This window comes from Dermacentor andersoni, chromosome 11 (assembly GCF_023375885.2).
Source record: "Dermacentor andersoni chromosome 11, qqDerAnde1_hic_scaffold, whole genome shotgun sequence".
Taxonomy (NCBI): domain Eukaryota; kingdom Metazoa; phylum Arthropoda; class Arachnida; order Ixodida; family Ixodidae; genus Dermacentor; species Dermacentor andersoni.
In genome coordinates this window covers 124,290,163-124,302,857 of record NC_092824.1, presented here as the reverse complement: position 1 = coordinate 124,302,857, position 12,695 = coordinate 124,290,163, and the positions used below count along the sequence as shown (strand labels likewise).

General features: G+C 51.7%; 1 protein-coding gene across 3 annotated transcripts in view; it reads right to left on the bottom strand.

Annotated features, from left to right (window-relative positions):
• Nucleotides 1-3,986: 3,986 nt before the first annotated feature.
• Nucleotides 3,987-12,695, bottom strand: part of LOC129386974 (uncharacterized) — a 98,091-nt gene continuing 89,382 nt past the window's right edge. For all 3 annotated transcript variants that reach the window (XM_072285355.1, XM_055075589.2, XM_055075590.2), the window contains exon 10: nucleotides 3,987-4,214. In XM_072285355.1, the coding sequence (XP_072141456.1) occupies nucleotides 4,048-4,214 (167 nt within the window). In that variant the 3' untranslated portion in view covers nucleotides 3,987-4,047. The remainder of the gene's footprint in view (nucleotides 4,215-12,695) is intronic.

Here is a 12,695-nt window from a genome sequence, read left to right as displayed (position 1 = left end):
GTGACGTCGTTGCTCTCCATCGCAGCCGAGTGGTCGCGCAACAGTTTCTCTCCGGTTCCAAAACAGACAGGCCACGCGTCACATGCACTCCCGAGGAGCAGGCAGCTTTCGATCAGCAACACCGCGAGCAGAACTGGGAACGAGCTCATCTACACCGTCCCAATGCTGCAGCCCGGGCACAATAACAGACTCGTACAGCCGAGCGCAAGTAGCAACTATCTGGCAGCCTACCAAGCCGTCGTTTAATGAACCGTCGTTTAATGAAACCCAGTGATAAACAATGGGGCCGCATCTTTCAGCTTCGCTGGTTAACTATCTGTACAGAGTGCTTGGGCAGTGATATTTTTCTTAATTTCCTTCATTTTGTTCTGGCTAACTAAGGAGCCTCTCCGAGGGCGCGGCCTTATAACGCGGGTGGGAGCGCAGTCACGTGGTATTCGCCATATTTAACCGGGTTTATTTATCAATCGGAAAAAATTAGTACTCAATTACCCAGTACGTCACTAAATATACCGCAGTTAGATGCCTCTTGGCTGTGCCTACAAGTGCCTCATTGACACTTTGATAATTATGATAGCACGTCTGGAGTTACATAATTAATTACGATTATGTAATCAAATCTCAGTAATAAAAAATACTGGCAGCTGCTCCACTGTACTGGAACAATATGCACTAGGTTTTCGAGTAACATTGCTTTTTTTAACACGGGCGCATGACAGTTAATTGGAACACCCTGTATATATTTATGACCTCTGCATGAGAGTGACAATGTTTCCATCCCTAATAAATGTATATTATTAGAAGTGTTTTCTTTTTAATGAGTAGTTAGCTTCGCCTACTGGAAAGAGAAGTGATACTGAGACATGTCATTCATGTGCATTTGCGACGCCGTTGATAAAAGACTCTGCCGAAGGGGTCACTAAAGCCTACAGGCATTTTTCAGGGTCAAAAAAGCACACAAAGCATTTTGAAGCGAGGTGAACATACAGCAACATATTCATTCTCTAGGCACAAGCTATCCATACCTTTAGAAATAATTGTTAATTGGCTACCTCCTTCTCTTTAAAGATATAATAAACTTTGATCTGTATACATATTTAAATAGTGTATGTGCATGGTGTTAACAGGGGGAATTTAAAACAATGTTGAAGTGAGAAAATACATACGAGGTAGCCACCACTGGTACATCTAATGCGCTTGTTCTCCTATAGTCAGGATTTGCAGAAATAAAGCAAAGTATGAATTAACATCTGTGCATGTCTCCCTCCACTTCCGCTGATGTATCGCACACGAAGGTAGGCGGCGCGCTTCCTTTGCGCTTTTCTCTTTTGCGCAACCAAGACTGAGCCACCATCGTCGGCTCACACATGTTTATAAAGTTACACATTAATGTTAGAACGTTTAACCCACAAAGTTCTGGAATTGAAAATCTAAAGCACGACTTTGGAAATGTCAATGCACTTTTCGCATCAAAAGCTTACGAGAACTTTATACCCATAAAGATTCAGAATTGAAATCCAAGCGCTCCCTAGAATTCGCGGCCTCTGCGAGATGCTGCGATGAGCCCGCTCGCCATCAAAACACCTCCGAGACTTTGAGCTCTGATGGAGCTCCTTGCGTTACGATATGCGACTCTGGGTGCATGCACGTTGCCGCGAAATCCAGCCCGATTTCGCAATGTTTGAGCTAAAATGTCTTTTCGAGCGTGAAAAGGCCATTCTAGGCAAAATCAAGCGTGATTTCCAGTATGCGAAACGCTTCCCTGAGAAGAGGTAAAACACGTAATATAGTAAGAAGCACTTATAAAATCAGTAATTAGGACTATCCTTGCGCTTCATGTTGCAGTGCGATATGTTGCGCATGGGCGCTGGCTCACATGGTGGTGGGTCGAATGCGAACGGCGATTCGTGGCTGTTGAACTCCTTGGAATCGCAGCTGTCACTGCGGAACAAATCCGAAGAAGAACTGGTGCAGCTGACGTTGTTACATGAAGGTCCGACGGGGTTACGAATCAGCTGAGCCGGTTTCGTTCGCCCCGCGGGGCGAGACGGCGCGCCTTGTGCGCCTTCCCCGCTGGGGGTGCAACTCTCGGGTGACACGACACGAAAAGGGTCAAATTGCCGTGAAAAAAATTTTTTTCCTTATTTAAGGTTACTTTCGAACTTGCGGAACAATTCAACAATCAAACGCGTCACAGGGGTGTCTCAGGAACCTGAACATTCCATTGGAATTCACTGGAGTTGCCCTTTAATGTAACGTTCACGCAGTTTACCTGCATACTGCGATTTAGTAGCAATGAGTAATAAAATACACAAGACACGATCGTAACAGCACGAGTACCGCTCTTCCATTTACTTCAACCAGCGTTCAAGCTGTTATTTTTAGATGTGTTAAGCGACTAGTTGGTCGGCGAATGAAATAGTTTTGGTTAGTACTAACTAAAGCCCCTCCATCCACGCGCCACCGCCGCTTTCTTAAGTAGCGACAACCGCCTTTTCCCCTCACACCAAATCCGGTTCCGGCATTTCCGCTTCCGGCATTTCCGGTTCCGGCATGTAAGGAGAGGCCCTGACGTCACTCTTTGTGAAGCAAAAGTGAAGCCGGAATTTGGCGTTGCTCATGGCGATGCTCCGCCTTTTGGGCCACCCTCCTCTCTTGTTTACATCTTTCGCGAAACCGCGCTGCGCGTGGTGTCGCGCGCGGAGCGCGTGCACTCGCGCAACATCTGGCAGAGCACGGTGCAGGCAACACAGCGCAACAAGACACGGTGACTAACGCAAACCCGCCCACTCAGCGCCTTTGCCACGGCCCGAAACCTACCAGAGCAACACGTGTGAGCGCTCAAAACCATAACAACGCCGCCATTGTGGCCCAAAAGGCGTGGCCATACAACAAAAAAAATAAAAAAGCAGCAAAAAAAAATGAGAACCTACTACGTCATTTCCGCCACACTTTTCTCCTAGCGCGCGGAGGGGGTCGGGCCTAGTTTCCTTCCTCCGTGGCAGTACTTAACCTGGTCGGCGGTGACGCGTGGATGTAGGGGCTTTAGTACTAACAGCATACCGTACAAGTCGCAAGGCGATAAAAGCCGATTTAGTGTATGGCCAGTCCTCTCCGATGCATCCAGTCATATTGCAGAAATCGTGTCATCGCAAAGAGCCGTTGCATATTCTTTTTATGCACCGCCTATTGAATATTACTGCTTTACAGGGCAAAGAGCGGGTGCTGAAACTAAAAGTATCATCGTTTAGATATCATCCTGGTCTACCAACCTCAGAGATCACTGTGCTAGCTATGCCATTGGTCTCACACGAGATGCTCGGCCTGTAGGCCCTATAGCGCATACTATATATGTTTGAAATGCGTGCGAGCAATGTTTCGGGGTTGCACTTACTTGGCTTACATGAGCACTGTGCTTCAATTCTTGCGCCAAATGATCATACAGTTTCTTTTTCTTCCAGATTCGCGCTGTAAATGCATAGGTGCCACAGCTCTTCAAGTGAGAAACCATGCATGCGCACACACTCACTTCGATAGGGTCCAAGCTAGTGGGTACGGCAAAATTTCGAAGCAGGTAAAGCGCAAATAAAACACGGACAGCAAAAAGAATGACGAGGACATCCAGAACGCTTTGTATGTCCTCATTCTTTCCGCTGTCTGTGCTGCTACAATGACTGTACAACTCTGACTCACTACAATTTTCAGCGTGCTACAACGCTCGATTCTTCAGGTTAAGCATCTGCGCTCGAATTCTTGAGCATTTCTATAACAGATTCACAGGTAAAACAGGTATAACAGGTAAAAGGTACAGTACATTCGATCTATATATAGCAGACACTACAGTTTTTCAGCTGAATCTGCATTTGTTGAACGCCACTGGGCCATGACCCCCAGCGAATAGGACAGGTGGCATGTGCGTGCCATATTGCGCCCTGTCAGCACACGACATGCTGCTGATGCGAGCCATTAGAGGAACGGCGCAGACATCACGCACATCAGCTGCTTTATATAACCACGAGTCTGTCCGACAGCTCTTCATTTCGCCGGCTACCCGTCGGACGCCGTGAACGTGCACGCAGCGTGGAAGCGCCCCGAAGGCTCCAGTCGCACGGGCCGGGCCACGTGACCGGGTTCCACGCACAGCATGTGCAGGTACTCCTCCGATCCGAAGTCTTCCAAGTCGGCTGCCATTTTGGCCCATGGATTCCACACAACTGCACACGCAACAAGCAACAGCGAGGGCCAGTGGGCAATCCATGACGATGTGCACAGCGTGGACAAAGGACAGGAATGGCGCGACAATGCGCTGACTTCTAACTTTCTGTAACATACATATATACAGACGCATGCTCATGTGATCACCATAAAGCATGTTTCGGCATTCACTATTGTGATCACGTAAGTGCGCGCGCTTGGTTTGTGTGCGCGCATGCGTAGAGAGCGAGCGAGCGAGCGAGCGTGCGCGTGTGCGTGTGTGTCAGAGACAGCCTTTATAAAGTAACTCTATAAGGGTGCTTCGATGTCAGCGCCGCCTCCCATCAAAATGTGGCCGCCGCGGCCGTGATCGAATTTGCGACCTCAAGCTTGCTTTTCACCTGCAAAGTGCATCTCTGACAATGTAAGATTGTTTGGCCGCGTGCTCTTCACACACACGATCCAAATATTCGGTTCTTATTAACGCCGCCGTGCTTAACTATCCACCTTGTTTTGTCCTACAGCCTTTCTCGTCATGTGTTTGTGCAAGTATAGTTTTACGGTCGCTATGCCCTGGATGCAAGCGCTTGCGTCAGTCTTTTATAAAGGCAACCTCTAAAACCAGAAATATACACCACATGCGTGAACTTTGTTTTGGAAACAAATTTGTTGGCGTAAGCGACCCCCGGCAATCACGACTAGTTACCTGCTGGGCTCCAAAGTTATTCTAGCATTCCTTCAATTTAAGCGTTCTGCCTGTGTTTAAGGCGAAATGTAAATATTGCAACGCATGTAAACGTAACTGAAAACTACACCTTTTCACAGTGTCAGCGAGCGCAGAATATAAATTCCCACTGTCCTCCTTTACGCGTTCCGACCAGAGTTGCAGAGTGGCAAGTTCATAGTTTTAGTATCCTACACTGTATTCTGCACATTATACACTTCTCCTTTCTGCGTTACGTGATTGAAATGCTTTATGAGACAGCAACCTCTAATTGGCAAGAATGATTCGGTTTAGCACCTACGACACACCGGATGAAGGCCAAAAATGACGTTGCAAATAGTTGCACCATGCGAAAAATCTACGGTCAATTGAGAGATGAGTGACAAGTTGTGTTGCGTTGTTGGCTGCATGAACATCAGCCCTCGCCATCCGCAGACACATATTGAGCCAACGTCGATCGCGTCCTGCCGAGGTCGGGCTCAACACAGTCGCCGAGTTCGTGCGTCTACTACCAGCGGACCCAAGTAACTGACTTGAAGCCAATTAAGCCACTAGGATAAATAATACTACTTTTGTAGTTTAGTTCTGATCATATACGGATTTGAAATAAATTATTCTTCAGTTCGTACAGTGCACACACAAAAAGGTGGCAGTTTCGCCCAAAAGCTGAAGCATCGATTGCGATAGCAAATTAGTCGACAGCTAGCTATACAAACTACCGTATTTACTCGACTCTAGGCCGACCCCCTAAAGTCATAAGCCAACAATATATATATTACCTCGAATGTAGGCCGAACAACAAAAGCGAGGACAGCGTTCACAAAATGCAAACAGCAATTATTGAATCTCAACGTGCAGAGCTCATTCAACGTCGTCGTCGCTGCTAGACTCTTCGCTGTGTTCCTTGTCACTGTCACCTTCAAACAGTGCACTATCTTTGGTAACGTCAAGCGCATTAGATACGCCTCACCTTTTAAAGGCGCGGACTATCAAAGTACCTGGCATGTCGTCCCACGCTGCAGTTACCATGCCCGCCAGTTGCGATAGCGATGCACGTTCGATGCGACCCGTTGCCCTTAGCATGTGGTCGTCGTCAGTCAACCAGTCTGTGTAATATTTCCGCAGACGATCCTTGAAAGGTTCGTTGATTTAGACACCAAGTGGCTCCAACTGGCCCGTCATGCCGCCCGGTATGACAGCGAGGTTCGTGTTCGCTTGGGCGAGCGCAGCCTTCACATTGTCGGTCAAGCGCCCATGGTAAGAGTCGACGACAAGGAGCGAGTTCTTTGTCAAAAGGGCTCCTGGATGCCGCCGCCATACAATCTTAACCCACTGTTCCACCATCGCACCCGTCATCCACCAGTTCTCATTTGCCCACACAATGACATTTCTTGGGAAAGTTTCTAGAGCAGGCAGTGTATTCCTTTTAAATATTATTACGTAGGAAGACGCCGACGACAACCTATATACAAGTATATTTACAAGGAAATACGCCGCACTAGGCCAAGAGGCAACAGCCCGAGCTAGCCTCTCATCGTCGTCGTCTTCACACTGCTCACCTCTTCGTCACCGCAAATACTGTTCCGTAGAACTACCCCCGGGGGCAAAAACGCCGGACTCGGAAGCAGTGTAGTAGGCCTTGAGCCTACTGACGTGCACGACATCACTAGATGCCAGAGTAGAGGGCGAGGTTGAACGCACAGGATCAATTTCGTACGTCACAGGTGTCACCTGGCGCAGCACGCGGCAGGGCCCTGTGTATCGTGAAAGGAACTTCTCTGAAAGTCAGACGGGACGAGAGGGCCAGCACAGGAGCACGAGCGCACCAGGCGAAACTGTACGTCACGGTGGCGGGCGTTGTACTGACGCTGCTGAGTGGTTTGCGAGGCCGTCAGTCGAGTACGGGCAAGCTGGCATGCCTGGTAGGCGAGGGTGATGGCGTCGCGCGCATACTCGCTTGTTGAGATAGCAGCAGGAGGAAGTGCCGTGTCTAGGGGCAAGGTCGGTTCGCGACCGTACAGTAGATAAAATGGAGAAAATCCGGCGGTGTCGTGCCGGGAAGAATTATACGCAAATGTGACGTAAGGAAGGGCAATGTCCCAGTCGTGGTGGTGCTTGGAAACGTACTTGGCCAGCATATTGACACGTGTACTTATCTTTATCGGGCGACCACGTTTCGCCGCTTAACAACTGTAATCGCACAGCGACGGACGCGCCTGCATGTATCCGACGTTTCTGGAAAGTTATCGATGATTCTACCCGGCTGTCTGTTGTCGCCGAACCTTATGTTATCTGATTTCATCGCCTGACGCGAATGGCGTAGAACATTGTGGAATACGCGCGGGTCCCAGCGATTAGTCTGGAACATTCGACGGCTGCTGTATAAAAGCCGACGCGCTTGACCCGCTGGGCAGATTTTCGACGATCGCCGAGCGTGTTCGCCGCTATCGTTGTGCTATAAGTGTAGCCTGTTTTGTGGGCACAGGTTCGCCCAATAAAAGTTAGTTTTGTCGTTCACAGTACTGCTACTGTGTTATTCAACGTCACGACCACGTGACATCTGGTGGAGGTGCTTGTGCGTTCATGTACCGAACGCCCCCGCAAAGCCGCGATCCAAGCCCGAAGCCCGAGGACAAAACCAACGTCGCCCAAGACCAGCGAGCTAGCCGCCGGCTGCAAGGACTGCCCCCAGAGCACGGACTCCTACCTGAGACGTGCAGGAAGATTGCCACCAAGTCCTCCCCAATGGCAGCCCCAGCATCCCCCATCGTGCTGCAGCAGCCCAGGGAGCCCCCCACGTTCCGCGGTTCAACATTCGAGGACCCGGAAACCTGGCTCGAGACGTACGAGAGGGTCGCTGCATTTAACAGCTGGAACAGCGACGACAAACTGCGACATGTCTTCTTCGCATTGGAAGACGCTGCCAGGACGTGGTTCGAGAACAGAGAAGCCACGTTAACGACCTGGGACCTTTTCCGAAGTGGCTTCCTGCAGACATTCACAAGCGTCGTACGCCGAGAACGAGCCCAAGCACTACTAGAAACCCGAGTGCAGCTGCCCAACGAGACCACCGCGATTTTTACAGAAGAAATGGGCCGCCTATTCCGCCACGCCGACCCGGAAATGTCCGAGGAAAAGAAAGTCCGGCTACTAATGCGTGGTGTTAAGGAGGAACTTTTCGCCGGTATGGTACGAAACCCACCGAAGACTGTCGACGAGTTTCTTCGCGAGGCCACTAGCATCGAGAAGACACTCGAGATGCGAAACCGGCAATTCGACCGCCGCACCAACGCTACAAACTATGCCGGAGTTCAATCACTGGCCTCCGAAGACCTGCGCGAGGCTATCAGGGCAGTCGTACGAGAGGAGCTTCAGAAGATCTTCCCGTCGTCGCAGCCTCAAGTGGCCTCGATCGCTGACATCGTCAAAGATGAGGTTCAGCGGTCGCTTGGAGTTCCGGAGGTGCAACCTCAATTACCGCTACCCCAACCCGAAGCGATGACCTACGCCGCCGTCGTACGCCGTCAAGGCCCTCCTCAGCGACCGCGCCAGGGCCCTGTAACGCCGCAATTCCGTCGACCAGCGCCGCTGCCGCCGACAGCGCGCCCACCCGTCGCCCAGCGGAGCTACCCGAGGAAGACCGACGTTTGGCGCGCTCCTGACCACCGCCCGCTCTGCTACCACTGCGGGGAAGCGGGTCACGTCTACCGACGATGTCCATACCGGGAAATGGGACTGCGAGGTTTCGCCGTCAACGCTCCGCGCCCGCAGCAAGGTGAACGCCCTCGCGATATCGCCGACTACCTCGCGGCTACTCAGTGGAGTTCTCGACGACCGTCGCGTTCACCATCACCAGGCCGCTACCTGTCGCCGCAGCGCCGACCATACACTGGCCCAGCTCGGGGCCGGTCAGCGAGCCCATATCCGGAAAACTAAAAGCAGCAACCGATGGAGGTGCGGTTGCTGTCCGTCGAACTGTCGAAGATCCTCCGCCGCCGACGAAGACGCCGAAGAAACTACCTCGACGACATAACGACACGCCGCCGTCCCGACGAAGTCTGGAAGGAAAGAATGCGACGACGAAAGACGACCTGACGACGTCACATACCAGCCACAAGTCAACGCGACGCAGTCGTGATCCGACGCCAAGACCGAACTGTAATGCAAGACAAAGAGCGACCGACCTCGACGTGCTTCTCGACGGCCACGCAGTCACCGCCTTAGTCGACACAGGGGCTGATTACTCCGTCATGAGTGGACACATCGCCGCCCAGTTGAAGAAAGTTAAGACTACGTGGGAAGGCCCTCAAATTCGTACCGCCGGAGGACACCTCATAACGCCGACTGGAATGTGCACGGCAAGAATTACCATTCACGACCGGACTTACCCTGTCACCTTCGTTATCCTCCAACAGTGTTCACGAGACGTCATTCTCGGCATGGACTTCCTCAACCAACACGGCGCAGTCATCGACCTGAAGTCGAAGTCAATAACTCTGTCGGAAGACCATGCGATACCGTCGGAGAACCCTCGTAGTCACCACGCCTTGAGTGTGCTCGAAGATCAGGTGAGCATCCCGCCTCGCTCCAGCATTGTTATTTCGGTCGGCACCGAAACACCCGCTGACTTAGAAGGTGTCATCGAAGGCGACCAACGTCTACTGCTAGACCGTGAAATTTGCGTCGCAAGAGGGATCGCTCGACTGCACGGAGGAAACACGAAAGTGTTGCTGACAAACTTCAGCCAGGAGTACAAGCACATCAACAAGGGCACGACGATCGCATACATCGAGGAAATTCTGGAAAACAGCAATGCGTTTGTCCTCTCGGATTCCGCCGCATCTACCCCGACGACCATGGTTGCCGAACCAGACTACGACATTAATCCAAGTCTCCCCGTGATTAAGCAACAGCAGCTCAGAAGTCTGCTCCGGCGATACAAAGGCTGCTTTTCGACGTCATCGAGGATTCGACAAACACCAGTCGCCAAGCATCGCATAATCACCGAGGAGTACGCTCGACCACTTCGCCAGAGCCCTTACCGAGTTTTGCCGCGAGAACGTGAAGCTATAAGAGAACAAGTCGACGAAATGCTGCGCGACGACATCATCCAGCCGTCGAAAAGCCCGTGGGCATCTCCTGTTGTGCTGGTGAAGAAAAAGGACGGAACCCTTCGTTTCTGCGTCGATTATCGTCGTCTGAACAAGATCACGAAGAAGGACGTATACCCTCTCCCACGGATAGACGACGCATTGGATCGGCTCTGCAACGCTAAATACTTCTCCTCGATGGACCTCAAGTCTGGCTATTGGCAAATAGAAGTCGACGAAAGAGATCGTGAAAAGACCGCCTTCATCACCCCAGACGGCCTCTACGAGTTCAAGGTTATGCTGGTTATGCCATTTGGACTGTGCTCGGCGCCTGCAACGTTCCAGCGCGTGATGGACACGGTTTTAGCAGGATTGAAGTGGCAGACCTGTCTCGTTTACTTGGATGACGTCGTTGTATTCGCCGAAAATTTTGACGATCACCTTAGGCGGCTTGCCACAGTACTAGAGGCCATCAAGTCATCAGGGCTCACTCTGAAGCCAGAAAAGTGCCGCTTCGCTTACGATGAGCTTCTATTTCTAGGCCACGTCATCAGCAAATCCGGAGTACGCCCCGACCCGCAGAAAACAGCTGCCATTGCAAAGTTCCCGCAGCCCACCGACAAGAAGGCAGTGCGTAGATTTCTTGGCATGTGTGCCTACTACAGGCGATTTGTCAAGAACTTTTCACGCATCGCTGAGCCGCTGACACAGCTAACTAAATGTGACGTCGAGTTCAAGTGGGAAACGCCACAGGGCGACGCATTTCAAGAACTCAAACGACGCATGCAGTCGCCGCCCGTACTTGCGCACTTCGACGAGCACGCCGATACCGAAATACACACTGACGCCAGTAGCCTAGGCCTCGGTGCCGTCCTAGTCCAGAGAAAAGATGGACATGAACACGTGATAGCTTACGCTAGCCGATCATTGTCAAAAGCAGAAGGCAATTATTCTACAACCGAAAAGGAATGCCTCGCCATCGTTTGGGCCACAGCGAAATTTCGCCCTTACCTATATGGCAGGCCATTCAAGGTGGTCAGCGATCATCACGCGTTGTGTTGGCTAGCTAACCTAAAAGACCCCTCAGGACGGCTGGCACGGTGGAGCCTCAGGCTACAAGAATACGACATCACTGTAACCTACAAGTCCGGACGAAAACACTCAGATGCCGATTGCCTATCCCGCGCCCCCATTGACCCGCCGCCGCAAGATGACGAGGATGACGACGCCTTCCTTGGAATAATAAGCGCGGAAGACTTCGCCGAACAGCAACGAGGAGACTCGGAGCTAAAAGCCCTAATCGAGTATTTGGAAGGGCACACCGACGTTGTCCCAAGGGCATTTAAGCGTGGATTATCTTCGTTCACGCTTCAAAACAACCTACTCGTGAAGAAGAACTTCTCACCAGTCCGCGCCAACCACCTTCTTGTTGTTCCGTCGGCGCTACGTCCAGAAGTACTGCACGCCCTACATGACGATCCGACCGCTGGGCACCTCGGTTTCTCCCGGACGCTATCGAGGATACAAGAAAGGTATTACTGGCCGCGCCTAACCACCGATGTCGCCCGTTACGTCAAGACATGCCGCGACTGTCAGCGACGCAAGACACCACCGACAAGACCAGCGGGATTACTACAGCCGATCCAGCCTCCTTACCGACCTTTTCAGCAGATCGGGATGGACTTGTTGGGACCGTTTCCGACATCAGCTTCCGGAAATAGGTGGATTGTCGTGGCGACGGACTATCTCACCCGCTTCGCTGAAACTAAAGCTCTACCGAAAGGCAGCGCAGCCGAAGTGGCTAAATTTTTCGTCGAGAACATCCTGTTGCGACATGGTGCTCCAGAAGTCCTCATCACCGACAGAGGAACGGCCTTTACAGCGGAGCTCACTCAAGCCATTCTGAACTACAGTCAGACAAGGCACAGGAGGACAACGGCCTACCATCCGCAGACGAATGGTCTTACGGAGCGGCTGAATAAGACCCTCGCCGACATGCTAGCGATGTACGTCGACGTCGAGCACAAGACGTGGGACGCGGTCCTGCCGTATGTCACCTTCGCCTACAACACGGCGGTGCAAGAAACAACACAGATCACGCCATTCAAGTTGGTTTACGGCAGGAACCCGACGACGACGCTCGACGCCATGCTGCCGCACGTCACTGACGAGGAGAATCTTGACGTCGCTACCTATCTCCAGCGCGCCGAAGAAGCCCGACAGCTCGCCCGCCTACGGATCAAGACCCAGCAGCGTACCGACAGCCGACACTACAACCTCCGACGACGCTTCGTCGAGTACCAGCCCGGCGACCGTGTTTGGGTATGGACCCCGATACGCCGGCGAGGACTCAGTGAGAAGCTGCTGCGACGCTATTTCGGACCCTACAAGGTCATCCGACGTATTGGCGCACTAGACTATGAGGTCGTGCCAGACGGCATTTCGCACTCACAGCGGCGCCGCGCACGATCTGAAGTGGTCCACGTGGTGCGCCTTAAACCATTTTACGGACGCTGATGAACTTCCTTAGTTTGTTGTTTTCTTTGCTACGAGTGCTTTTCTTTGTTACTTTCGTTTGTTAGCAGCATCGGGGCGATGCTTTTTAAGAGGGGGGTAATGACACGTGTACTTATCTTTATCGGGCGACCACGTTTCGCCGCTTAACAACTGTAATCGCACAGCGACGG